The sequence below is a fragment of the Elaeis guineensis genome, chromosome 12 (genome assembly GCF_000442705.2).
Source record: "Elaeis guineensis isolate ETL-2024a chromosome 12, EG11, whole genome shotgun sequence".
Lineage (NCBI taxonomy): Eukaryota > Viridiplantae > Streptophyta > Magnoliopsida > Arecales > Arecaceae > Elaeis > Elaeis guineensis.
In genome coordinates this window covers 27,063,330-27,089,688 of record NC_026004.2, presented here as the reverse complement: position 1 = coordinate 27,089,688, position 26,359 = coordinate 27,063,330, and the positions used below count along the sequence as shown (strand labels likewise).

The 26,359-nt window shown below is 36.6% G+C and overlaps 1 protein-coding gene and 1 non-coding gene across 2 annotated transcripts in view; both read right to left on the bottom strand.

Moving 5' to 3' along the window:
- LOC105054603 (uncharacterized) overlaps positions 1 to 10,268 on the bottom strand; it is a 34,961-nt gene extending 24,693 nt beyond the window's left edge. The window contains 8 exon segments of the mRNA XM_010936156.4: positions 2,227 to 2,351; positions 4,137 to 4,181; positions 4,275 to 4,339; positions 5,351 to 5,585; positions 7,533 to 7,688; positions 9,074 to 9,124; positions 9,126 to 9,273; positions 10,171 to 10,268. Coding sequence (XP_010934458.2) covers positions 2,227 to 2,351; positions 4,137 to 4,181; positions 4,275 to 4,339; positions 5,351 to 5,585; positions 7,533 to 7,688; positions 9,074 to 9,124; positions 9,126 to 9,273; positions 10,171 to 10,268 — 923 coding nt within the window.
- Positions 10,269 to 21,271: 11,003 nt separating this feature from the next.
- Positions 21,272 to 21,378, bottom strand: LOC114914707 (small nucleolar RNA R71). The gene has a single exon (XR_003802320.1). It is a non-coding gene; the product is annotated as a small nucleolar RNA R71 (small nucleolar RNA).
- Between the last annotated feature and the right edge of the window lie 4,981 nt (positions 21,379 to 26,359).

Sequence of the window (26,359 nt, the reverse complement as noted above, 5' to 3'; positions counted from 1 at the left end):
GTGCAGTATGCTTGGCACAGGGTACCATGCACCAGTATTGCAAACCTTGGAACTATAAACTGGAACTTTATGAATAAGAATTGAATAGGTTACCAAAATAAAATAGAGTCAGTCAATGAGAGATATAGCCTATACAAGGTTTCTTTTTCTCATAATATGCCTCTGCAGTGCTCACATAGCATCTGTATCTACTCATAGTTCACTGAACCAGATGATCCCTCTGTGTCGATAGGGGTTGATACAGTGCATGATATGGGGTTCATATGGTACGGTGCAGCTGAGACTAGAAATGTTGCTTGCATGTAACACTGAAGTTGCTTTATAGCCTACTTACGCATCATGTAAATGGAATGTAAACAATATACAAATACACCCTATTATGAACAATCAGTTAGTGAACAAAATGGTAGCAATCTCAATAATAATCTTGGGAGTCTTGTTAACACAGTACAGAAAGAAATTGTGGCTAATTAATGTTACCACATGCTATGAAGAAGTGCAGAGAATATAAGCACACATGTAGCATCGGAGATGTCATGATACTAGGCTTAGATGTAGCAGAGAAGGATGTCCTTAACAAAGAGGAAGTGGATTTTTCAGAGAGGATCAAAAGCCATTAGTACACCATGAATAGGTTGAGTCACCAACCTTGTGGGTGTCCATCAGAGCTTGAGCTACAGTATAAAGGAAGAAGATAACCAAAGTGAGTTAGAGATAGTTCCAAGAGGTATTTAGAAATGTTCGAGGTATTTGAGAGTTTAATGGAGCGAAATGCATTGACAAGTTAGTTAACTAGTTGCATCACCTATGCAACATTAAGTGTAAAACAAAAGTCTAAGGTTCCCATGGTTTGTTGTATTTTAGTGTTCTACATAGTAAAAACCAATGAAGGCTTCTCAAAATTATGTGGGGTCAGTTATATGATTTCATCTGCCAATCATTCTATTAAGAGCTACATTTGGTGTTATTTGTGAGCTTTCCAAAACTTTCCTCAAAACAAGAAATACTGTTACCTTTAGGTCTTCCTCTTCCTCGATACTTGATATCCTCTTCGTACAACAAGTTCAGAATTATATTGCATACATTCAAATCATCTCAATTTTGTTCATATCCTTTTTCAATTTCGCCTCCTCAAATGCATGTGGAAAACCACATAAATCATGGACATAGGTGAGAACTCCTTGAGGAAGTAAAAAACATATAGAAACATTCTCATGGGTACTGAAACAAAGAATCCAAATATTTTGGGAGATCTTCAGAGTTCAGAGGGTTCAATATGTCTAAATTCAAAAGTCAGGTCCAACTAGGAGAAACAAACCTGGAAAGATCCCTAGGGAACAATAACATTGGATACAGTTCTTACAGAAGGTGACTGGTAATTAACCAATGATTCTTTAGCTGGTCATTGGCCTGGTATGTCGACCTAAACATCGTCATCGCGGACCTCGCTATGGGCTCAGTGTGGACCGAATCTCGAAGTATCAAATCCTAACATCTACTAGTCTACAGAACAGTTAATGTAACGTATCTTTTATTGTTTGTTTAAATGAGTTTCCACCTAAGCCAGTTGGGCCTAAAAACATTATAGCTCCAGATCCCAGCCAACTACTTTGCTGTCAGAGGAGAGGTATAGATGTTCGCATCCACAGCTGAGATTCGCATATTTAGATTCTCATTGTTTTGTGAAATTAATGTTGTACCTAGATCATGAATTCATGATGAAATGAAAAGGATATCATTGTCTGAAGAAATTTGAGCCACCAACAATGGATCTGATACCACTCGAGGAAGCCAAAAAAATGTAGTGTTGTGCATTTAATTTGAGATACAGGCAATAGTTCTGACTATTTTAGGGTCACACCATGGACATAAGTCATATTTCTAAATTTGCAGACAACAATTCCACAGACTTGTATTGTAACCACCGTAGGTTTAGTAAAATAGGATATTGCAACTGAGCAGCACTTAACGCTCTTCCCTCGCAACACTAGAATTAAAGCAAATGGAGAATTATCTTAGGTCCCTTAAAAGATGCAGAAAATAATTATGCTACAGCTAGGTAAACAACAGCATTGGGGCCAAAATCATATGACTGAGTTGATGAAATCAACAAAAGTGAATTTCCAAATTACGAAAGCAAAAAACACCAGGCTACCATATGTTAGCATATCTTGCTGAAAAACATAAGGTACCATGTGATAAGCAAAAGGAGAAAGCAAAACATACTCCTCATGTTTGCCTTTTCTTGAAAAGAACCCAGTTTTGTATCTTGAAGATAGCAAGTAGGATATGAGCTCATCTGATAATCCTCTGCTTTCACTACCTATGGCTTCCTCCAGTGATTGCAATTCCTAGAATTAAATAAGAGAAACAAACAAAAGAGAAGAGAAATACATAACAACAAACAAAGAATTGCATGAAGAAATCGAAATTATGGTTATACATCTAATCATACATTAATTGTTGGATGAACTTTAAATTTTAAACAAACCATTAACAGCTCTGGATAGATATGCGACACTACCACTTCTAAATTCCAAAATCCATCGTTAAGGCCCTACCACATAATTACACTCTAGGGGAAACCAATTAACATCATAACATGACAAAATGCAAAAAAAGATGTTATCAGAGATGATAAACCTGTAATCATTAATAGTGTACATATATTGCACATATATGCATACTATTTCTCAAATCTTTTTCAGTAAAATTGTAAAATGATTATATTTCCCCTATATTTAGCCTGGCTTCTGATTCTGGTTACACCAATGATTTAAAAGTCAATGTATGGACCCATACTGGTCACTTGCCAATATTGTACATGGATTAGCCTGCCTTTATGCAAATGAGCAATAATGGAGTTGCTAAATCTATGAGTCAGCATGGCTGGACACAGTGTGATACAGGGGCCCGGTTCACCGAACCGAGGTGTACTAGGACACAGTGCACCAGTCATTGGCTGATACATGTCAGCTGGTATAAGGGAGTAATTTTTCAATTCTTAGGTTATACATATTGTATTTTAAGCTCCAGTAATGCAAAGACGATGCATAACAACATATTATGAAAAAACACACAACTACACATGATTAGACACAGTAAATTACCAAGTTTTGACATTTTGCGCTAATTATAATTGATATTAGATGCACATGCAAGTGACTCTTTAAGTCAGCCTTCAAAATAGAGACCACAAAGACAAGCGTCCAATCCATGCATCATCTCAGAAATTAATGCACTTCTTTTTACCAAGTTTGAGTCTCATTCTACACCACATTGGACATGCCGATTTGATGATGTCTCTCCATAAGGACAAGAAGTTGGCCACAGACTTCCTATACCCTGGACCCAACTTCTTCTGTAGTAGAGGTTCTTAATCAAGCTTTCCATCGTGCATATCATCCAGAAAATCCTATCAGCACCATTTTCTTAGAAGAGCCATGTTAAAGTCTCTTAATTTTTTCACACCTAGACCTCCTTCCGGATTCAAACACCACCTCTGATGCAGCTAACCAATGGTTTCTTTTGGTTGCTTCTCCTATTGGTTGAAGTTGTTTCTGCGACTATCTTTTGTGTAAATGGACTACTATGTACCATTTCAGTTCCTCTGTGTAAAAATATTTACCAAACTTTGGAAGCAAATCCATGCTTATTGACTGACTAGTTAGGTTAATTAGGTCAATGGCATCTACTGATTTCTCTCCTTTACACTTCCTATACATGTTTCTGAAAAATCTATCTGCATCTTGAGCTATGCAGTCAGGATTTGTCGCACATGAATGTAATGGATTACATAGACTCAACTTATGAGTCAGACATTGAGAATATAATGTCTCCACAATGGAACCTCCAGTACAGAGGAAGTCTACTGATTTCATGCTATTGTTTCTCTTTCCTACCATGCTAATCTCTAGTTGGCTTCACAAGCATGACCATAGTAATAATTCCAAAATGTAAGCAATTTTACTATCAAATCAAGGAAATGTCTGACTTAACATAACACCTAACTAATCAACTTAAATTACTGAACACTGCATCTAATTAATAAGAATGAAGTACTCATTTTGCAGGTTTATAATGATTGCAGTGTTCTTCAAAAGGAGATCATATCGTAAAAGTTCTGACAAACACACCTCATAAGTCATATTATCTGGGTCTACATTATCTTGCCTGGTTTCCTGCATATCCACAATCATATTCACAATTTCAGATATGCAGAAGCATTTGGAGCAGCAAACATGTAAAAGACATAATGCTTGAGAATAATTTACCTCATCAGGCATGTTGTTAGAATTTGGTTCACTATTGACTACTGAAGATTCTGCTGGAGTTATACCTTAAAAAACAATTATCAAATAATATTAGAATTGCCAAAACCATCATATGGTCATAATCAAAACTAAGTTTTTAAATCCTTTGGGATAGAGATGTCCCAATTTCTCCATAGAATAGGATGCCCCGCTAACCCATCTCATCTTAGCGACAATATCGGTCATGCGGCCTACTAGATATCCTCCGTCTTTCTCCCCTTCTTCTTTTCTTTCTTTCTTTTTCTTCTTTCTTTCCTTCCTTTCTTTTTCTTCTAACTTTCTTTCTTTCTTTTTCTTTCTTTTTTTAATCCCTTCCTTCATTTTTTTTTTCCTTTATTCTTCTTTCGCTTTCCTTTTTCATTCCTTTATTTCTTTTTCTTCTCTCTTCCTTTCTTTCTTTTCTTTTTCTTCTTCTTCTTTGCTTTCACTTTCTCCTTTTCTTCATCTTTCCTTCTTTTCTTTGTTTCCTCTTTCTTCCTCTCTCCCTGCTTGGATGGATTTTGGAGTTCCGACTCCATCCTGATCCTGTTTTCTCATAGAAATAGGATGGGACAGCTGAGATGTTCCCCATCCCACCAGGACTTAAAATTTTTTATCAAAACTAAGAATGTATAAGTCAAAAATAAAATACCGACTATTTTCAGTATAATATTTACAATTTGGTAACCAGAAGATCTGCAGAAACATAGCATTCCCCTAACTATGGTATTGTATAAAACTTGAATATTTTATCTAGAAAATGAGAAAAAAATCTAAGGTGCTCTTGTTTCCATAATTTTTCCATATTCGCCAAATTGATTGGCATAGAATTTGACATGTTAGATATACCTAATATAGAACATTAGGTTGCATCAAAAGTGTATAAAGAATGGTAGCAATATGATCCAGACAGCAAAGGTATTGGCTGGTCATTATGGAAAATCAAACGGAAGCATAAAAAGGCATGCAGAAATGAAATATATTAAAATATTGAATGTAAATTTATAAATAGAGAAATTAACATGTCAATAAGAAAATTAAGAACTGCTAGGGTTTACCAGCTTTTGTTCCAGTGAATTCACTGAAGGAAGTATCAACATGTAAATGCTCCAACTCTTGCAATTGCCTCGCTAAAGCTTCATCTGCTGCTAAATGTGAATCAACATTCATGGTCTCTGAAGGGTTCCCCCCTCCACTGCTTTGGCCATGCTCATGATTCTGTGTAGAAGTACTAGAAGCATTAGTTAGCTCACTCTGAGCATCATTTCTCTGAAGTGACTGATATACACTTTCCTGCATAGAATGGCAGTAACTACATAAAAAAGCATCAACTAACTGAACCAAATATCAAGTTGTAGTGATTATGGTATTAAACTCATGTGGTTACAATGTCATGGCACCAGCAAAAAAGTGGCTATGTAACAGCTTATATCATATTATGACAACTATACATGAAACAAGTTGTAAAGCCTTAGATGAGGACTCTGCCAAATACAAAAATGTAAATTATGATATTGCTTTTTTCCAATTCTCATCCTGCAAACAGGAAAAGAGAAGGAAAAAATACTATGAAGGATGCCATTACTAGAGAACTAGTTTAAGTTTGCATCAAGATGTTACTCGTAGGATAAGTGAACTCACGCTACTCATGTATCATGTATAGGAATAATATGCATATTTTCCAAAAATATAATAAAATTTGGGGGAAATAGAGGTCATTAAGTTCCAATCAAGATATTAAAAGAAAAATTATATGACAAGAATCACTGAACTTGGCAAAACATAATGTGGTAATGCAAATTGTTACATTCATCAGTCATACATAAAAGGTTTATTGAAGAAAATGTCTTAGACAAGATTATGACTGGGTAAGTTGCTAACTACGAAACCATAATGGATGATACTTTGAGCTTCCCTGGAGAGGCGATGCAGTAAAATCATCCAAATTACATAAATTAGTAATCCATCAAATACAAGTCAACCTAAATGGTAGTACCAGTTAAATTTTCAGTCAATATTTTCCCTTAGCATTTAGAACATAGAGAGGCATCTTCTTCCTACGAGTAAGTAGTAAGTTATTGAACAGTCTCACATGTTCGTAAGGAGTGCTGAGCTTAGCATATTATTGTGCAAAATCACAACAAAAATAATTTAAGAATTTATATGCTAAACAAGAAAATATCATGTGCCTGTTTTGATTACTAATTAAGAGGATCAATTATGCACCTAGCTGAACATAGCCATTGCCAAACCTAAGATTTTATCTTAAAGAGTAATGTCTAATAAAAAGAATCTTTTTGGAAGGGTAAAATTCAAAAGACTCTTTGTGAGATATATCATTAAAACAAATGAAATTCATTGCTTAAAAGATGCTGTTCTATTTTTCATAAAGCAAGAAATGCAACAGCATAATATTTATGAAAGTTCATTGGATGCTTGCCTTGCCTGATGCCACTCTCCAATACCATCAAGAGGCTCACTGGGAAGGCTCATAAAAGTGAAATATAGATCCACTTTTGCATTTCATTTTTCAAAAGCATACATAGAAGGCTCTGATCATTTCCAGAAATAAATAAATAATTGACAGATGCTCTTGCACTTCCTATTCTTTGTGATGTTTTATCTGTATTAAATGTAAAATTAATGCTCTAGGTCATGTGTAGCTTTTACTCCATATTTAATGAAAAGTGGATCCAACCTAGTTCAATTCTTTCCTCAACAAGAAAGAAAAAGGCATTCCAGGTTACGTGATTTTGCATTTTTAACTTCAGAGAAACTATATGGTAACATTGGGTGGCATAGATCATTCTCTAATATGTTCTTTTACATAAAATCAAGTAATCTGACAAAGTTTAGTAAAACATTCTTGTGCAAGCAAATATCCTATATTTGCTTCTTCATATTTTTCCTAAACTTCAAATGCTTTAATGTAAAAAAGAATGAAATATGATTTCTTTTTTTTTTTCAATGTTTTTGCCTTAAATTATAATCATCTCTCTCATGGGTTACAGAATCTTATATATTGAGGAATTGACATAACAGTCCAGAGAGAGATACCAGAGTTTCGATAGCCTATTTATAAAACATTCAATTTAGCAAATCATCCATGAAAAAGACTGAGACCAGGTCCATGTTTGTTGTCGCTTTCACCGATGACAAACCCAAAAAACATTAAACACTTGATGTGTCACCACATTATCTATTTATATATCACCAGTTATAGAAGTAAATAGAACTCACCTGATCTTGAAGAACCTCTGCAAGTGTGAGATCACCAAAGTCATGATGTAATTCTTCAAAATTCTCTTCTGCAACACATGACACTGTTTCATTGAAATAATGAACATCTCCTTGCTGCTTCCCCTTTGTTTCAAATTCCACCACCATGATGAACACCTAGCTCCAATCCACAGATTTTGAAGCCCCATCAAGGATCAGCTTATCTTTATAATCTTTACAGAAAAACTGAACAATTCACTGAGAAGCTTGAACTTTATATGTGACATCAAAGCTCCCCAAGTTACAACAACTTTTGGAAACAACTATCACTAAATAACTTGTGTGAAACCTTCTCAATGCTAGGGCAAAAGCATCAATAACAGCCAATATAACAATATATACAGAAAAGATGATATTATAGATAACTGGAAACACAAAAAGTGAATCTATAAGAAGGAAAAATCTAAACAGTAATGCAATATAAATTACCTTACCTACTCAATTTTTCGTAACTGAACCATTGATTCTTCGAATAATATTCTTTCATGAAGAAGAAAGGGTTAGCACTAATTTTTCAGAAAGCCAGTTGCAAAAAAGAGGCAGGACTTTTCAGCACATATATTGGCAATATCAGGAAAAAGAACCTAGAAACTTTATATTTTTCATTTTTTAATGTGTATAGCTATTTGTTTTGGATTTCCTAGAAAGGAAATCTAGAAAGCTCAGCGTATGAATGGTGAATTTACCAAAATAAACCACTTGTACCACTAGCAGAAAGAAAGAAAAATACATTTCAACCACTTGAAGGACAAGAACCAAATCGATTTAAGACAGAAATAAAAACCATTCCTTTTTTATTTGAGCAATCAGAAGAAACAATATTCAGGAAAACAAATATGCAAATTAACATACCCCTAAATTTACATTCTACTTTTGACTCTTCAAGGTTATGGTTGTTCGAGTGCAATAGGTATACAAAAATACATCGTTCTCTGGATAACTTGATTTTTTAAACAAATTAAAAATACGTTGATGGTCAGCCTAATTTTACTAGTTTTTAGAGTAACAATCCAGAAAGAAATTACAACAGACACAAGTTTCTTTTTCCAGTGCTCTACAACAAACACAAACGATAAGACAAACCATTCATTCCTACAGGTATCAACTTCAATCTCCCATCATCCATCTTCCTTTTGTTCTTATGAGCTCCAACCAGACAAAAACAAACATATTAATATAAGCATAGATATTTATTTAATAATTGTTACCTTACTAACAATGGTCCTCAGCAATATCCTTTCTAGAACAAAAAAGAAGAGATTCTAAGAAACCAAAACACAGATCCAACAGCATAATGAAAAACGATAACAAATTCTAACCCAACTGAATCCAAAAGTGCAATACTGAGATAAAGAGAGAAAGATCAGAGGACACCTATTCCTTTGCAAACTGCAAGTCAGAATTATATACCCGAGTCCTTCCACTTCACTTAAGAAACAAATATAAAGGGGAAATAATCTAAGAATTAGGGAGTGAAATAATTTGGAAGAGGAGGAGCTCACCTTTGGATACTTCTCGTTCTTCTTCTTCTTCTTCTCTGTTTCAGATAGATAGAGTGGGAATCTTAGAGGTATATAAAGGTGGTGGGTGGCGAGAACCCACGCAAACGCCAAGCTGGGCTCCACAATCTTCAACCGCTGTTAAATCCGTCCAAGCAATCGGCCGCCAGTCTGCATCAACGAGAGTGACCCGGACTTGGAACCTGGCCCCACAGAGCCTTCATTCCGTTGGCTCATTTCTTTGTCGCCCAGCACCGGCCAATCTGAGCTAGTGCCCGCTAGTGGGTTCTTGGATTGGTCGTTGAGACGTCGTCTATTCTTTTTCCTTTTGGTAAAGCAGACGCAGTCCATTAAAAATGTTGGATTTGCGCTCCTGTGGGTTCACTTATTGCTCTTGGGTTCCCCCGTTACGAATAAAAATCATGTGGGGCGGGAACGTTTTCAAAGGAACATGGGCAAGAATTATGATTTTATCATATTTCTCTTAATTTTCATATTAAATAAAATTTTAAAATAAATTTTTTTTAAAAATAGAGTCATCAATTCTATAGTTAAAAATAAAAAATTATAAAAACATCCCTTCAACTTTAGTCTAATTTTACTTACACCCTTTCGACTTTAAAATATATTAAACTAGTCTTTCAAATTTTCGAAATATTTCAATATGGTCTTACTGTCTATCTCCATTCATAGAATGATACTATTATTTTATAAAATAACCAAACTATCCATATCCCGATCTTCTTCCTCCTTCCTCTACGATTGCTCTACTTCTCCAACTCTGACGCCGACGTCTCTCCTCCCTCCTTCCCTATTCATCTCTTCCTCCTCATCCTTTTCTTCTCCTCATTGCCTCTTCCTCCAAGCCCTTCCCCCTTCTCCCTTCTCCCCTTCCTCCTCTTCCATTTCTTCTCCTCCTCCTCCTACTCAAAATCTGCCCATGTCCCTCTCCACGGTGGTTCCCACCACCTCCACCCCTTTTTCACGAGCATTTTCTCTTTTTCCTCCTTCCCTTTCTTCTCATCCACTTTTTCTTTTATTCTCCTTCTCTAAACTCACCCACAACCCCTCCTTTCCCCCTCCTATTTCTCCTCATCTACTTCTCCTCCGCCTCCTCTTCCTCCTCCTCCTTCTTCTCATTCTTCTCTAAGCCTGCTTGCGAGCCCTCTCCCTCCATAGTGGCTCCCTCCACCTCCATCACTTTGTCGGTGAACCCTCCTCCCCTTCCTCCTCTCCCTCTTCTCCTTCTCTAATCCCACTGGCCTCTTCTTCTCCATCTCCTCCTCCACTTCTACCTTTCTTTATCGATAGCTTCTCTTTCTCTCTCCTCTCTTTTCTCCTAACTCATTTTTCCTCATCATCTTCCTTCTCTTCTAAGCCCACCCATGAGTGTTCTCCCTCCTTTCCCATCTTCTTCCTTCTAATCCATTCTCCTCTCCCTCTTTCTCCTCCTCCAATCCCATATATGAAGCTTTTGATGCCATCCTCCCTTTCCACGTCGATCTTCATGATCCCATTCTCCCTCCACAGCAACTCCCTCCATCTCCATCTCTTCCTTTTCGGTGATCCATCCAATATAAGAAAGGGTATTTTTATTTGTTGAAATAGAAAACTAACACCATTAGTTGGTAAACGAACGGTATTATCATATTAGAACATTTTAAAAACTTGAAGGACTGGTTTGATATATTTTAAAGTCGAGGGGGTATAAGTGAAATTGGACTAAAGTGAGGAGAGTGTTTCTATAATTTATACTAAAAATAAGAAGTACAACATTCTTTTTCTTCCTTATTTTTATAATATACTTTTTTATTGATATATACTATGTAACCAGATGACACCTGCTAATCCAAAAAAATTACCAAATTCGATGTGAACTACTTTGATCGCTATACATCATGATGGATAGTATTCATAAGCAAGATCTACTATATCGAGAAGCTAAGTTGTAAATCAAACTTTCGAAGACTATAACTTAGTCATATGACGTTCGATTTCAATGTTATCTTTTTTCAAAAAAAATTGAATAGTTTTTCGATACGATGTGATGCCCACTGTTAAGGGATGACACTCCTAATGATCGAGCCCAAATTCTATATCTAGAGTCCAAAAGGAGCCAGTCGAACAAAAAATTTTCTTTTCAAAAAATTTGAGAAAGTCTTTATGCACCACATGTGGTGCAATAAAACTGACATAGAGTGCACCATCCAACTACATTAGAGCACGTAGCCATCGCTTTCCAATATATATTTAATAATGCATTTAATGCTTGCAATTCTACTCTTTCGTTTAAAATTTTGAATGACAAAAATATCCCTCCTGTTCTGAAAAAATTATATTATCCTGTAGCCATATTATGATATCCTATGCTCAAATTATGACTTCTTATATATAGAAAATCATAATTTTTTTTCAAAAATCATAAAGTATGAAGGGTATTTTCGTCATTGAAAATTTATGAAATTTTTAAATGATGAAAATGTTAATGACATTCCTTATGACATTCTGTGGCCAAATTATGAACAGAAAGTCATAATTTGACAACAGGATATCATAATATGACTATAGGATGTTATAATTTTTTTAGAAGATGAGTATCTTCGTCATTCAAAATTTCAAATGAAAAAGTAGAACTACAGATATTAAATATACATTAGAAAGCGGTGGCTACGTGGCCCAATCAAATAAAACGGTGTATTTTTTGTTACACCACATACAGTGTACAAAGAATTACTCATAAAATTTTGACAAAATGTAGCTTCCAATCCAAAAAAAATTTGGCAGAGCAATAAAAAGTAGAGTTAATATAAAAATCAAGATCTATCTTTTGAAGAGATTTAACTTTTTCTAAGTTATTTCTACTATACATGTCTATTTTAAATAAAAAGGTCCCACTAAAACTAGGCAATTCAATCCATTCCGAATTGTTTAAAGGTAAAAGTCTATTCAAAAGTTAGAAAGAGGAATTTGATCTAAATTGTGTAAAGATAAATTGTGCCATTATAATTAATAAAGTTTACGTACTTTATTTTTAATCAATAAATAAAAAGAAAGAAAATAGACTTGAGTGATACTTTGAAAATTCTCTCTTTCTTTATCTTTCTTTGTGAGATTCAAGTGGAACGAGTTAAAAAAATCTTCCTTCTCTTCGATTAAATCGCCCATCAAATAAATTAATCATCAGCCAGTTAATATGTGCCTTTTCAAAATATGAAATTATCAATATTTGAGTAAGTGATACATACTTAGTAAATTAGTTATCTAACAATATTCTAATACACATCTTTAAGTAAGTCGTATACTATGTATTGGTAAATACCATATTTTAAAACTATATATTAATTCATCTAAATATGTGTATTAACTTGCTAGATGATTAATTTGTTTGATTTATATTATTTATTATATAATATATATTAATAAAAATATATTTTGAAAACAAAAAAGAAAGAAAATGTCACTCATGATTTTTTTTTTTAATCATGAGATTGATGGCTCCAGTAATAAAAATTTTTTCTGATTTTTGAATTTATATTTTAAGATAAATATGATAAAATAGGAAGCTCATCTGATATTTCCTTCTCCGGTGCCTGCTGCATATGATTTTTGTTGTATTGGTTGTCCATTTCATTTGGTTTATTCTCGTGGAGCACCAGAGGCATGTTATCGGCTGACTGAAGGGCTTTCCTACCATTAGGTAGGCAAAATCGCTGTCCTTACACCTTGGGGACCATTTCAGCCACGAACTTAATTTCCGGCCATGCGAGGAAGTTTGGGCCTCAAGCAATTGCCGAAGACTTGGAGTCAACAATTTGCATATTATTTGGCCAGATTTGTTGTTTAGATAGATGTTGACGTTGTTACCATGCATGGACGTTACTGAATTACTAGATTTCCTGAAAGCATGGGGATGCATGGTAGAAAATAAATAATAATGATGAATGTAATGACGATAAAATTTATAAATTGAGATCTATTAAATATAATTAATTTTTTTAGCTTTTATTTATACATTAAAATGTCATTCTCATGTTAAGAATTGTACTTGAATTCTTTTATTCATAAATTAAAATCTATTTTATTTGCAGGCTTCATATAGAAATTTCTTTTCAGCACAATATACTTCAATCTCATCCAACTTTTTCAAATACCAACCGCATGGTCTGTAGATGAGGACAAGGTGGTTGTCACCTTGATGCTAACCTTACAGTATGCATGATTTCCATGTTAGGAGAAAAATTGCACATATGAATAGACAAGATGGTGCAAATAAATACACATACTTTTTGATTGGTAGACATCTCATTTTCCATTCTGATCATGCTAGGTGAGGACTTGACTAAACCAAGGTGTGTATCAACAAAGATAGACTCTTCGCTTTGCCACATTATAGTAATAAGATAATACTCGCAAGCATCATTTTAATTATAGCAATAAGATGACACTCAGACAACTCAAAACATCTTGCAAGGACTATATGTTACATTGATACATGGAACCAAGTATGTGACATTAATTATTGTAGAACCTTTCATAAGCATATGTAAAGAAAAAAATTGTAGATTTCAATAGCACAGGACACCCATTATTGGAATTCTCAATTGCTTAGTGTTGCTGCTGGTGTCCGATCTGGCATCTAAGTCAATAGCTCTAAGATAGCTGAACGCTAATGTCGAACTGATTAGAAGTAGATGGTTGAACCTGCGAATCAAGTTATTTGTCCAAATTATTTCCGACGAAGATTCTCCGATGCTTAAGTCAATCATCAGAAAATAGTAGAAAGGAGGGAGAGAGGGGGGGGGGGCTTCAGAGCATACTCGAGGATCCATATCACCTCCTATTTATAGGTTAGGGTGGCTGGCTGTCTCTACAAAGAGGGCAAGAGTAATTAAGAAAATCATATTCCTTCTGCCATATCTGGTCGGTGTGAGCTGTCATCCGATGGATTTAAAATGTATCCTAAATGTGAACTAGATATGATAATAATTCAGCATGTGACGGCCATCGGGAATCTCGTTTGGCACTTTAGCTTGGTATGTACCGAGACAAGTAGGTCGGTGGCTAACCAAGGCATGGTGAACATCAATCATATCCGAAGTAAACTTATATTCCGTATCAAATGCCCCTTACTTTTGAGTCCAAGCTAAAATATAGCTCGGACATAGAGAGTAAGAAGTTGATCAAAGTATCTGGTAGATAAGATCAGGCCCATTTTGCTCATTTATTATAGGGACATAGCGAAGCTCGATTGGCTATCTCAGCACACTATCAATGGCGATCTATGGGAGCTTAGTTCAGCCACCCTCAAGCCGACATATGTTGGTCATTAAATGGGGCTAGCTGAATCGACATTGGATCGGGGCCACTTCTGTTTTCTATAAATAGAAGTTCGTCCTCTTTTGCTCCCACTTTTTTTGCTGTGATATGACTCTGGCAATTTTCAACTAGAGTGCAGTGATTCCAGAGCTCCTTTGGTGATCTTTCTGATGACTAAGCTCTGGAAATCATCAGCTCGTCCAAGGTTGATCTAGTTTGGCTTGATTCCTAGTCTCCCCTCATTTTAGTTTTAACTTCCCTTTCTTTTCTTCTTTTTTCAATACTTTGCCTCAGGATAAGTGGTACAGTCAACTAGGTGGAAAGTTGGTCGATCGATCAGGACCCACCTTAGAGTCATGGGACCACATTTTTCTTGAGGTACGACTTCTAGGAGTCGGAGATTGGGGCCGAAGAAGCCTTCGGCCCCAAATACTTTCAATGGGTCCTCATCCCAGAGGACTTGGAGCTGATACGTGTTCAATTCTGGGTCCCACATAAGTACGGCTTGCAAGTCCCGAGTTCAAATGGTCGGATCTGTGATCTACCGAGAGGGTGGCTTAGACTCTATGAAGAGTAAGCTTAAGAGCCAACTTAAGGCTTCCTTAGCATTTATTCTTCATTCGCCTTTTTCATTTCTTGAACATAGCCTTGAGTTTGATAGTTCCGAACTCATGGTGGTTCATTGTGGGCTTTACTACCCTTTGCTTCTTGATCGATATCCGACCTCCCATCCCACTCTTCTGGGCCTGCTTTACCTTTAAAAGAAATTCTAGATAGTGGGATTGATGGTATGTCTTTCCTTAAAAAGGGCATAGCCTGATTCGAGATACTCCTTCCTCCATTCAAGTACAGGAGGAGAGATTTTTCTTTGTTTCTTCTATTGACGGAAAGGACTGGGGCTTTGCATCATGGGCCGACCTTGGAGATTGGCAATCTGAGCTCCACCACTGGGCAATGCTGAGCACTAAGCCTTGAGGACCTTGCCTAGACACACGGTTCCTCCTTTGTAGGAGTTGTTGTCCTTGCAAATCTTATTCAATATTAGCCTCAATCAAGTCGACCCACGAGGTGAATGTCATGGTCTTCCTCATCTTATTCCATTTCTTTTTGAGTATTCTTCTTTTTTTTTTTTACTTTTTTGCCTCAATTTTTGCAAAAATGAGGACAAATGAGCCAGAAAGACTTTGGTGGGTGGTGTGGAAGAAGAAGAAAGCATCGGGTACCATTGAGGATCCATCACAGCACATCACCCCAATGCTCCAGCAAGTTGGGTCATCATGAGCTCGATTGGGGGCCCCATTTAGTAGCCTGTCTTTGGAAGCTCGTCAACCGATCTCGATGTCATCGAGGTCAGCCCCATCCAGATTCTTCCCCTGGGGATGGCATTACTACCCTATTCTTCTTCAACATCGACCCTCTGAGGTGAGGGGTCCTCTCATTAATCTCCTTCCCAAATTGATGCATCTAGCATAATATCTACCCCAACCCTGTTGAGGTTGAGCAAGAGTTGTGTATAGCCATTGTTCAGCCTTCATCAAACTCCATGCAGAGAGCTGGTGAGTAGCATAGGACCTTGTTCAGGAGATCCTAAAAATACCAACCGATGTGAAAAAGTTGGAGGAGTCGGGCTCCAACTTCCACCACAGCGATGCATTTGACTCTTTTATCCGCATAAGGAGCACTAAACTCCCTTCTCCTTTTTCTTCACCACTTTAATTGAATCGCTAACTCGATTTTTCTTTCTTTCAACTCATGCACCATTTGGTCCACTTCATGAAGTCCAACAAGGCTGTGAGGTCGAAGATGGCCAAGGTCCAGCATAGGATGGATGCGGCTGATGAGAGGGCCCTCGAGGAAGAGAAGGCTGAGAAGAAGGCTCAGGTCATGCTGATTGAGGTCGGGATGATTATCAAGTGTCTAAAAGAGGTACTCAAATTGGCCAAGAAATAGCTAGCATCGACCAATGAGAAGGCTCGAGCGACTGAGAAAAGGGCTACCAAGATAGAGACCGAGGGGATCGAGCAAGCTTGCAAGACAATGGGGGACTTCCAAGCTTCAAAGGAGCTCACCGACAAGAAGATCAAGTTCATGGTGGAGTCCTACAATCTCGGACTCTAAGAGTGCTGGGCTAAGGTTGCAAAGCATTATCCCGATCTCAACCTCTCCTTCTTGGGTGATGAGGACCCCATCTGCATGCTTCCAAATCCGATCCTTGAAGAGCTTCATGTTTTCTGCACCGTCGAGCTGGTCACCACCACCATCGAAGAAGCTGTAGCTCATGCCAAAGAATAAACCACTCTGACTGAGGTCTAGACTTAAACCTTTTTTTAATATTTTTGTAATTATAGTTTGGTAGTACCAAAGTAATTCTGTAATCAACTAGACCAACCTCTTATGTACATATTTATGGCTTTAATGAAAGAAGTTTTTTTCTTTTTAGCATCCTCTTGCCGATCTTCTTCTTCTTTCTCTTCCTTTTTTCTCTCTTTCTTTTTAACTAAATATTGAACTAGTTTAGTAGTCAACTTTGCCAACCTTTTGAGGGGATACCGAGCTAATCTATTGGGATGCGAGTTCTTGAAGTGCTTGACCTGAGCTAAATATTACCAAGTTTTTGACCTTGATTTTTGTTGATAGACAACTAAGATGGTTGGATGGAGGGTACATTTTCGTCACTGGCCCGATCTACATCAAGTTTCATCGAGGGCTTTCCTTTTAGCTCATCAGGGCTGCAGGTTTGTTTCGACATGAAGGACTACACTCCCGAGAGTCCTCTTATGGGGTTACCTCTAGCTCCTCGATCGGTTGAGGTCCTGCTCTCAATTCATTTTGGTATGAGGAGCAATACCTTCAAGGGTCTTCTTATGGGGTTATCCCTCGCTTCTTATTCGATTAAGATTTTGAGCTCGGTTCGTTTTGATACGAGGAGCTATGCTCTTGAGGGTCCTCTTATGGGGTTACTTTTTGCTTCTCAGTTAGCTAAAATTTTGAGCTTGGCTCATTTTGGTATAAAGAGTTGTGTTTTCGAGGGTCTTTTTATAGGGTTATCCCTCGCTTCTCAGCCAGTCGAGATTTTGAGCTTGGTTTGTTTTAATAAAAGGAGCTATGCTCCCAAGGATCCTACTATAGGGTTACTCCTTACTTCTCGATCGATCGAGATTTTGAGCTTGGCTAATTTTGGTACGAGAAGCTGTGCCCCCAAGGGTCTTCTTATAGAGTTACCTTTGGTTTCACGATCAATCGAGATTTTAAGCTTGGCTCATTTTGATATGAGGAGCTATACTTCTAAAGATCCTCTTATGTGGTTACCTGTCACTTTTTAATAGATTGTGATTTTGAGCTTGGCTCATTTTTATGAGCTATGCTTCTGAGAATCCTTTTATAGGATTATATTTCACTTCTTGATCGACTGAGGTCTTGAGCTCGTCTTCTTAAGATATAGATTTTCATGTGATCTTGACCTACAAGACTTGAATGCAATAGAAGGCTTTTTCTTTGCCAAATGAATTGTAGAGAATGTGTATTATATCATTGGTAATATATTTATAGATTTTTCAAATTCCAAGTCAGAGGTAATGAGCTTCCATCCAAGCACTTAAGTCAGTAGGTCTTGGGCCACACAACTTCATTGATCTAATACGATCCATTCCAACCCGGTCGTTGCACCTAGGAAGAACTAGGTTATTCACTTGGAACAACTTCGCTTTGACCCAAAAATTATAGTACCAGGCCAACCTATATTGGTACATAGCCATCTTTATCTATCTTCGCTTTTTAGTTTCTTTGAACAGGTCCAAAATCATCTGAAGATGCTCTGAGTTATTGATAAATATTTAAATTAAATCATTAGAAATATATAATTTTATTTAATTATTTTTTATTTATTAAAAATTTGATACTTTTTAATTTATTTTGCAGATTGGGCTTAATTAATTTGAACGTGTTGGAGCAATTGGGCTGTCCCCGTGAATGCATGGGCTTTGGAACGCCATAAAGAAGCCACACATGCGCGTACGCGGAAAGAGCCGAAAAAGATGGAAGAAAACAACGTGGAAGCTGGGTATAAAAAGTTAGACGGACAAAAGCGGCCTTAACTAAAGGAGGAAGGGTAAACAAGTAAAAAAGAGAGGATACATTAGGAATTTAAACAAATGAAGAAGTAGTTTTTGACATTTTCTTTGGAGCATTAAATGGGAGTGGGATCCATGATTTATTTGAAGCAATAGAAAAGAAAAGTGGCTTGGGATTCTTCAAGTGGGTGGCTGGGCTTCTTCACGCGAGCGGGAGCAGGGGATTCAAATCTAAGCATGACGTGGGACCCGGCTTGCGGATGGCTGAGGCGTGATGCGGGCTGGTGCGGTGTGGAAGCTGGGCACGATTCAAATTCAAGCTGCGCGGGTTGCGGATGCGATGCTGGCTTCGGTGGGCTGCCAATGGATGCGGGAGAAACGCGGAAGAAGATCACGCGGCCAAGCAGCGAACGACCGCGCGGAGAAAATATTTTTGTATTTTTTTTTTAATAGAAACTCTACACCCTCCTCCAAGCCTCCTTACCACTTCATCTCATCCATCCATTCTCTTAAGTACATCTTCTTTCATTAATCCCATATCTAAAAATCATGAAAATATCCTCCATCTAACATCTATAAAAAGGCTTCTATACCTCCATCTTAGAAATCACCCGAAAATCTTGAAATTTCGAGGGAAACTTTCAAAAGCTTTTACAAGGAGGAGAGAAGGGATCATGCACGGCTAAAGATCTTTGTCTTCGAAAAGTAAACGAGAGTTTTAGTATTTATATTTTATAAATTTTTTTATATAATTAAAATTTGATTGTAATAATTTTTCTTTCATGAATAATTTTTTTTCGTTGCTTCAAGTATTATGCTTCTTGTTTAGACTATAATTTAGATTTTTGAATAGCCTATGATTATGTAGAAATGAGTTGTGATCTAAGGATAAGATTCGTGCTCAATGAGATAGGCTATGCTCGGAATCTGATTATAGATTATTTTATTTTTATGATTTGAGACTTTGAATAGTCTATAGCTACGTAGGGACGGATCAAGATGCTACGATCCGTATCCAATGAGATAGGTTATGCTTGGAGATCAATTATAATTTTAATAATTATATATTGAAGAATACTTTATATTATACTAAAAACTGAATTGAAACCTTAAGACATCTTAATCTCTTACTTACTAGTTTTAATTTAATTTGAATTCTTATTTCTAGTTTCAATCATATTTCCAATCTTTCATATTTTTAATTTTATAATTTAACTAAAACTCTAACAAAATCCTAATTAAAATGTGAACATAATCCCATTGATCCATGTGGATTCAACCCTGACTCACTCTATCTATATAGTTTGAGTTAGATTTATTTTTGACTGTCTACGATAGCGATCATATTTTGATGCCGTTGTCGGAGATCACTAACACGGTTAGTTTATAAAAAAAATTAAAAAAATCAAAAAAAAAATTCTAACTAGATTACTTTATTTGCATGCATAGAAATTTTTTTTGCTTCTTACAGTCTAGTGATTTAGTACTTTTTATAGCTTAAAATAATTTACTTTCTATTTAGTTAGATTCTTTAAACCTCTTCAGATCTAATTAACTTAATTAAATCTATCTTTTATTCTTCTTGCTTTAGATAACATAGCATAAAAAAAAAATAAAAATACTACATAACACTTAACTAAGATAGAGAAACTAATTAAACCTTAAAAGCTTCTTACTTGTATTGGGCATCTTTTTTTCTTTTGCATGCATATTTTCATAAAACATCTTAAGAATAAAATCCTAAATAACATAAGGTAGAGATTTCATCACCCTCTCTTGGCCCACAAACCACCACCCTTTATATTGCATTAACTTAAGTCTTTAATCTAAAATTAATTAGATGTTGACCCCTAAGATTTTTCGAGCTTACTAGGACAAAGAACCCTAAGAGTTGGACCGAGTTAGGATTGATCAATTAACTGGTGTCTAGAAAAATGGTTCAGAGATAAGATCCTGAAGGAATGTAGTTATTTAATTGATTCTGTTCACCTATCCGATCAATTTAATTGGTGTTTAAAGTAATTAGCGGGGGACCCTCAAGGACCTTACACTTACCTGATCAATTGGTTGGTTAGCCTTTGACTTGGAGGACTCAAAGACAACCTTGGCAGTTAGAAGCTGTCTAGATTTAGGATAATTCTAAGCAGAATTTTATTATTTTATAACTTGTTTGCCAGTTAAAAGTTAAATCTAACTAAAACACTCTCATATATTGTCTGTACGTCTAGGATTCTCTTAGACTCTCATCTTTAGAACTCTCCTTCTTCGTCCTTTCTCCTCTTCTCACATTAAAAAAAAAAATCAAATACATAAACCAAGGTTACTCTAATTTTATGGTTGCATTCTCGATCGTAGATCACTACAGCCAGAACTACGATCTCTAAATCTTGAAATTGAGAGAACCCTTAAAGTAACCTACACTAAGACTATAGATGCACATAGCAAGACTGACCCACCACACCAATTGAGGGAGTACTTCATTCTTTCATCATATACCTACTCTCTGTATATCCAAGTACCTCATATAGAAGTGACTCAATATGAGAGTAAGTCCAGCATCATTCAAATACTACTATCTTTTTATAGACTTAATAATGAGAACCCATACAAATATCTGGACTAATTTTTTGAGATATGTTCTCCCATCAAAATTTAAAATCTTTCTGATGAAGCTCTTAGGTTGAAATTATTTCTCTTTTCGCTTAAAGACAAGGCCAAATATTGGCTACATTCATTAGATTCCATGACCATTTCAATCGGGGGCTAATTACAAGGAGAATTTCTTAAGAAATATTTTTCAATTGAAAAAACAAACAAAATGAGAAAAGCCATAACTATTTTTTTCCAATTAGAAGGGGACATGTTCCATGAAACTTGGGAGAGGCTCAAAGACTTCATCCGTAAGTGTCCACACCATGCCATACCCAAATGGCAACTGCTCCAGTACTTTTACGATGGATTGTCAAAAAAGCATAGACAAATAGTTGATTCTTCCTGTGATGGGATATTCATGCTCAAAACAAGCAAGAGGCTTAGTAGTTATTCAAGATCCTAAGCAAAAATTCCTTACATTACATGTCTGTCACATCTAGAGAAACTCTCAGATTAGAACCCAAAAGAGGTGGAATGTATGAGGTAAGCCACTCTGTAGACATCCACAGTAAGGTAGACGCACTATCCCAGAAACTAGACCAACTGCTGCAAGTCGGTCACATCTCTTCCCCATCTGTACAGTCATAAGATGTTTGTATTATCTGCTCGAGTCCTACTCATGTTATTGGTGATTGCACAACAGCCCATTAATTTCCTAAGCTTGTATAGGAGCAAGCCCACCAAGCTCAAACCCATACTGTTCCTAGATCAGGAAACGACCCATACTCCAACACATATAATCTAGGCTGGAGGAATCATCCAAACTTCTCTTGGAAATCACAACCTATAGTCAACCCGGATCCCCATAGACCTAATCACCAGGGGATGCAGTTCAAGAACACATCATACCTTCAGTAGTAGGATGCCCCTCAACCTTTTCCCAGCAACTATAGTTCTGATTTTGAGACAAGCTTTAGCAAGGATAGAAACCCACTCGCAGACTCTTCAATTTCACACATAATCGATAATAAAGCTAGAGACCCAAATAGGTCAATTAGCTAATGCCATCAATAGAAGGGAGGAAGGAAAACTACCCAGCCAACCCATAAGCAATCCTAGGGGGCAGTACATAGCTGAAAGCTTGAATATCCAGGAAATTTTTTCGAGCAAGTTAAATCTATGATGACCCTTAGAAGTGAAAAGATCTTAGAACAATCAAAAAGAGCCAATATGTTAGGAACCCAAACTCAGACCAAACTACCTGATAATAAAAAAGACCCCAAGGAGAAGGATGAACCAATTTCTCCACCACCTATACTTAGAGTTCCATTCCCAACTGCTTTAGAAACACCTTTACCTTCAGATAAAATGGGGGTCAAGATGAATGAAATGCTCGAATTGTTTAAACAAGTCCATATCAACCTTCCTCTTTTAGATGTCATCACGCAGGTTCCGAATTGTGCTAAGTTTCTGAAAGATTTGTGCATCCAAAAATATAGATCTAAAGCACACATCTCCAAGAAAGTTTGTCTCACTGAGCAAGCTAGCTCAGTCTTCCAATATGCCATACCACCCAAACTTAAGGATCCTGGTGCCCTTATTATTTTCTATGTCATGGGGGCTTGACCATAAAGAAAGCTTTGTTAGATCTAGGGACGAGTGTCAACCTTCTTTCGAGCTCAGTTTACTAACTTGTAGATTTTAGAGAATTAAAACCCACATCAATTACCTTACAATTAGCTGATACATCCGTTAAAGTACCCCTTGGGATGATTGAGGACGTGTTGGTCAAGATGGATGAGTTCTACTTTCCCATAGACTTTTTTATTTTGGAGATGGAATCGGAAAGCGACCTTAGCCAAATCCCAATCATTTTAGGCTGACCCTTCCTTGTAACAGTCAATGCTTACACTAACTATAATACGGGAGCCATAGATATATCGTTTGGGAATAAAAAGCTAAGGTTGAATGTGTTCAATGCTATCACAGGACTGCAAAGTGATGAGTTTAGCAAAGTAAATGTACTAGAGAGACTTGTAGAAGAAACCACCCCTACCATATCCTCACAAGACCTTCTGTAAGCCCGTCAGCTTATTTTGATATGAACAACTTTGACATAAATGGTTACATGAAAGAAGTGAACATCCTGTTAGAGCTATCCATTTTTGCTCCTCCATGGACCATGAAATATGAGCAAATGCCCTCTCCCTCTATCACACCTATAGCTCTTTCATTGGAGGCCCCACCTATATTGGAATGAAAGCCACTCCCAGTTATGTTAAAAGATCCATTTCTAGAGCCTAATGTAACTTCTGATCAGAAAGCCCAAATTGTAGGTATATAAAAAGAATATGAAGAATTTATTAGAGGGACAATCACTGACCCAACAATGGTCTGCCCAACTCGAGTGCTGCCTCAAGAATGAAATATTGCAGTCGTTAAGTAAGTTAGTCCTGAAAACCCTACTGAGGATCCTTCACTTAAATTTCTGAACTGCGCTGGAATAGATGACGTAGAGAAGCTGAGTGATCTGTTAGACCCACTATGGATAACAATGTATGGGCCATTTTCAGAGTTGTCTGGTATTCTCCTAGCCCTCCCATTAGAATCAACACTTACCCTTCTAGTGCAGAATATTATCGATTGGACTTCATCCAACCATCCGCCATGGCCAGGTGAACCCAGCAATTTGGTAGATCTACCATCTAGAACCACTTAAAAGATCCACATAGTCTAGTTAAAGACTTTAAATTTAGTACTTGTTGGGAGGTAACCCAGTGTATGCATATGTTTTCAATTATCCAGTTCTTTTTATTTTATAGAAGCTTAATAAGGATGTCTGAAGAACCCCATTGGACTAAGAACACGTTGAATCAAGTATATTCCTTTCTGCCCCTTTTAACTTATTGCATCTTTTATTTTTTTTTTTCCATTGAGGACAATATCGATTAAGTTGGAGGGAAGAAAATTAATTTAATTAAATCCTCGAGTATGGTCAGAAATAACTAGTTTTATATATCCGAATTTTATCTCGATTTAAAGTTAAATATGCATCCTAATCAATGAGTAATTAACGGTCTAGATTTCTTTAGAAATGCTAAGGGACAAATTATTAAGAAAACTCAATAAATGGAAGGGTTTAGATCAAAAAAAATTTTGGAGTGATTTTAGAACCATCCATCTATTGATCTCGATGAAGAATCTACTTCATGGGGATACGAGTGGAAAGATCAAAGTATGCAAAAAGTCCGTCTTAATAAAATAAACTTTTAGCATTTCTCATTGAGTAACCGGGCTCTTTCGCCTCAGCGTTGTTGTTCGCATCAAAAGGTGAGAATGTGAAGAAACCTCTTATAAAGTCAATCTTAACTCGTAGCTTTTTTAACTTGAGTCAGTAATACTGAGGGATGTTCTACATCTAATATCCTAAAGCTAACTGATTTGGGAGTCATTGACTTAAAACTCGTTACAAGAGTCAATTAGAAAGCTTAAGAGATTAGGATATTGCACCAACTATACATATAAATATGCTTCAAAAGAGAGAGAGAACAAGGGGACTAAACAGTAAGAAGACATTACACCAAATCCACAACAAGTTAGAGGACTTAAAGAGTGAGGTAAGAGTAGGTGAAAAAAGATCTCCAATAATTTTTATGGCTAATACTCAACCACTAACTGGATTGAATTAATAATTTAATGAAATATCTCTTTAATGGTCTAATCGAGTATCAGCTATCTTTAGCCATGTCTAAGATAATTTTTAATTCAAAGATAATTCGGTTCATATTACTGATTTATCTCGAGGATGAGAAAAATTTAAATTAGAGAACATGATAAATACTTAAATTAAGTTATTAAAAATATATAGTTTTATTTAATTATTTTTTATTTATTAAAAATTTAATATTTTTTAGTTTATTTTACAGATTGCACTTAATTAATCTGAACGTGTTGAAGTGAATAGGCTGTGCATGTGAACGCACGGGAGCGCCATAAAGAAGCTACATGTGCACGTGCGTGAAAAGAGCCAAAAAGATGGGAGAAAACAATGCGGAAGCTGGGTATAAAACGGTAGAGGGACAAAAGTGGCCCTAACTAAAGCAAGAAGGGTAAACAAGTAAAAGAGAGAGAATATATTAGGAATTTAAGCAAATGAAAAAGTAGTTTTTGACATTTCCTTTTGAGCATTAAATGGGAGTGGGACTCAGTTTATTTAAAGCAATAGAAAGGAAAAGTGGCCTAGGATTCTTCAAGTGGGTGGCTGGGCTTCTTCACGCGAGCGGGAGCGGGGGCGGGGGATTCAAATCCAAGCGTGATGCGGGACCGAGCTTGCGGATGGCTGAGACGTTGGGTTGGAATTGAACTCAGATCTGATCGATTTTTGAGTCAATTTAAATTTAAATTAAAATATTTTAGATTAAATTTAGATTTAAATATAAAATTTGTTTATCTTTCAGATTGAACTCGGACATATCTTTGGCCCAACTCGAGTTCGAGTTTGAATATAGATCCGAATAAAAATTTAAAAATTCAATCCGATAAGATCTAATACTTACTGAAACTAATATTATCCGAGCCCCAATATTCATAATGAATCCCATCAATCCGAATGGACTGAAACCCCCATCCATCTTCTCGCTTCGGTCTCCACTCATCTCTCTCGACTTGCCCCATCTAAGTCTCGAAGAGGCTGAAGAGCTCTAGCCCCTGGCCCTCCGACTCCTGGTCCGCATCCATCCGCCATCGCCGTCTTCCATCTTCTGTCTTCTTCTATCACCGTTTGTCATTTGCCGTCTTCCGTCTTCCCCCATCACTGTCTGCCATCTTCCATCATCCATCTTCTATCTTGCTATCTTCGGCCATCGCCGTTCGCCGTTTTAGGTATGCATCTTACCGAATCCCCCTTCCTTTGGATCTCCGGTCATAAGATTCTTCAATCCCTATTTCAGTATTTTTTTTCTTCTTGAGACTAGGGTTTTGAAGTTGTATCACGGGAGACTAGGTTCATTGTGCTGGGCTTCAACACCTTGCCGTTGTTGGAGCCAAGGTTAAACCTCCATCCTTTAGCTAATAATTCTTTTGCCAGATTTTTTAGCTCCATCCAAGTCATCTTTCCTCCCCACATTCATGATTTTTTTTAAGTCCAATCATCTTTCCTTTAATTTCTGCTGCAATCTCTGGGTATTTTTTCTTAATTTTTTAACTATGCTTAGTTTAATCTGTTCTTAGCTCCATGATCTAAAATTTTGTTCTTTGGTTCCCCTTTCGATCTCTAATCTGAAATTTAGTTTGTTAGCTCTGGTCTGAAATT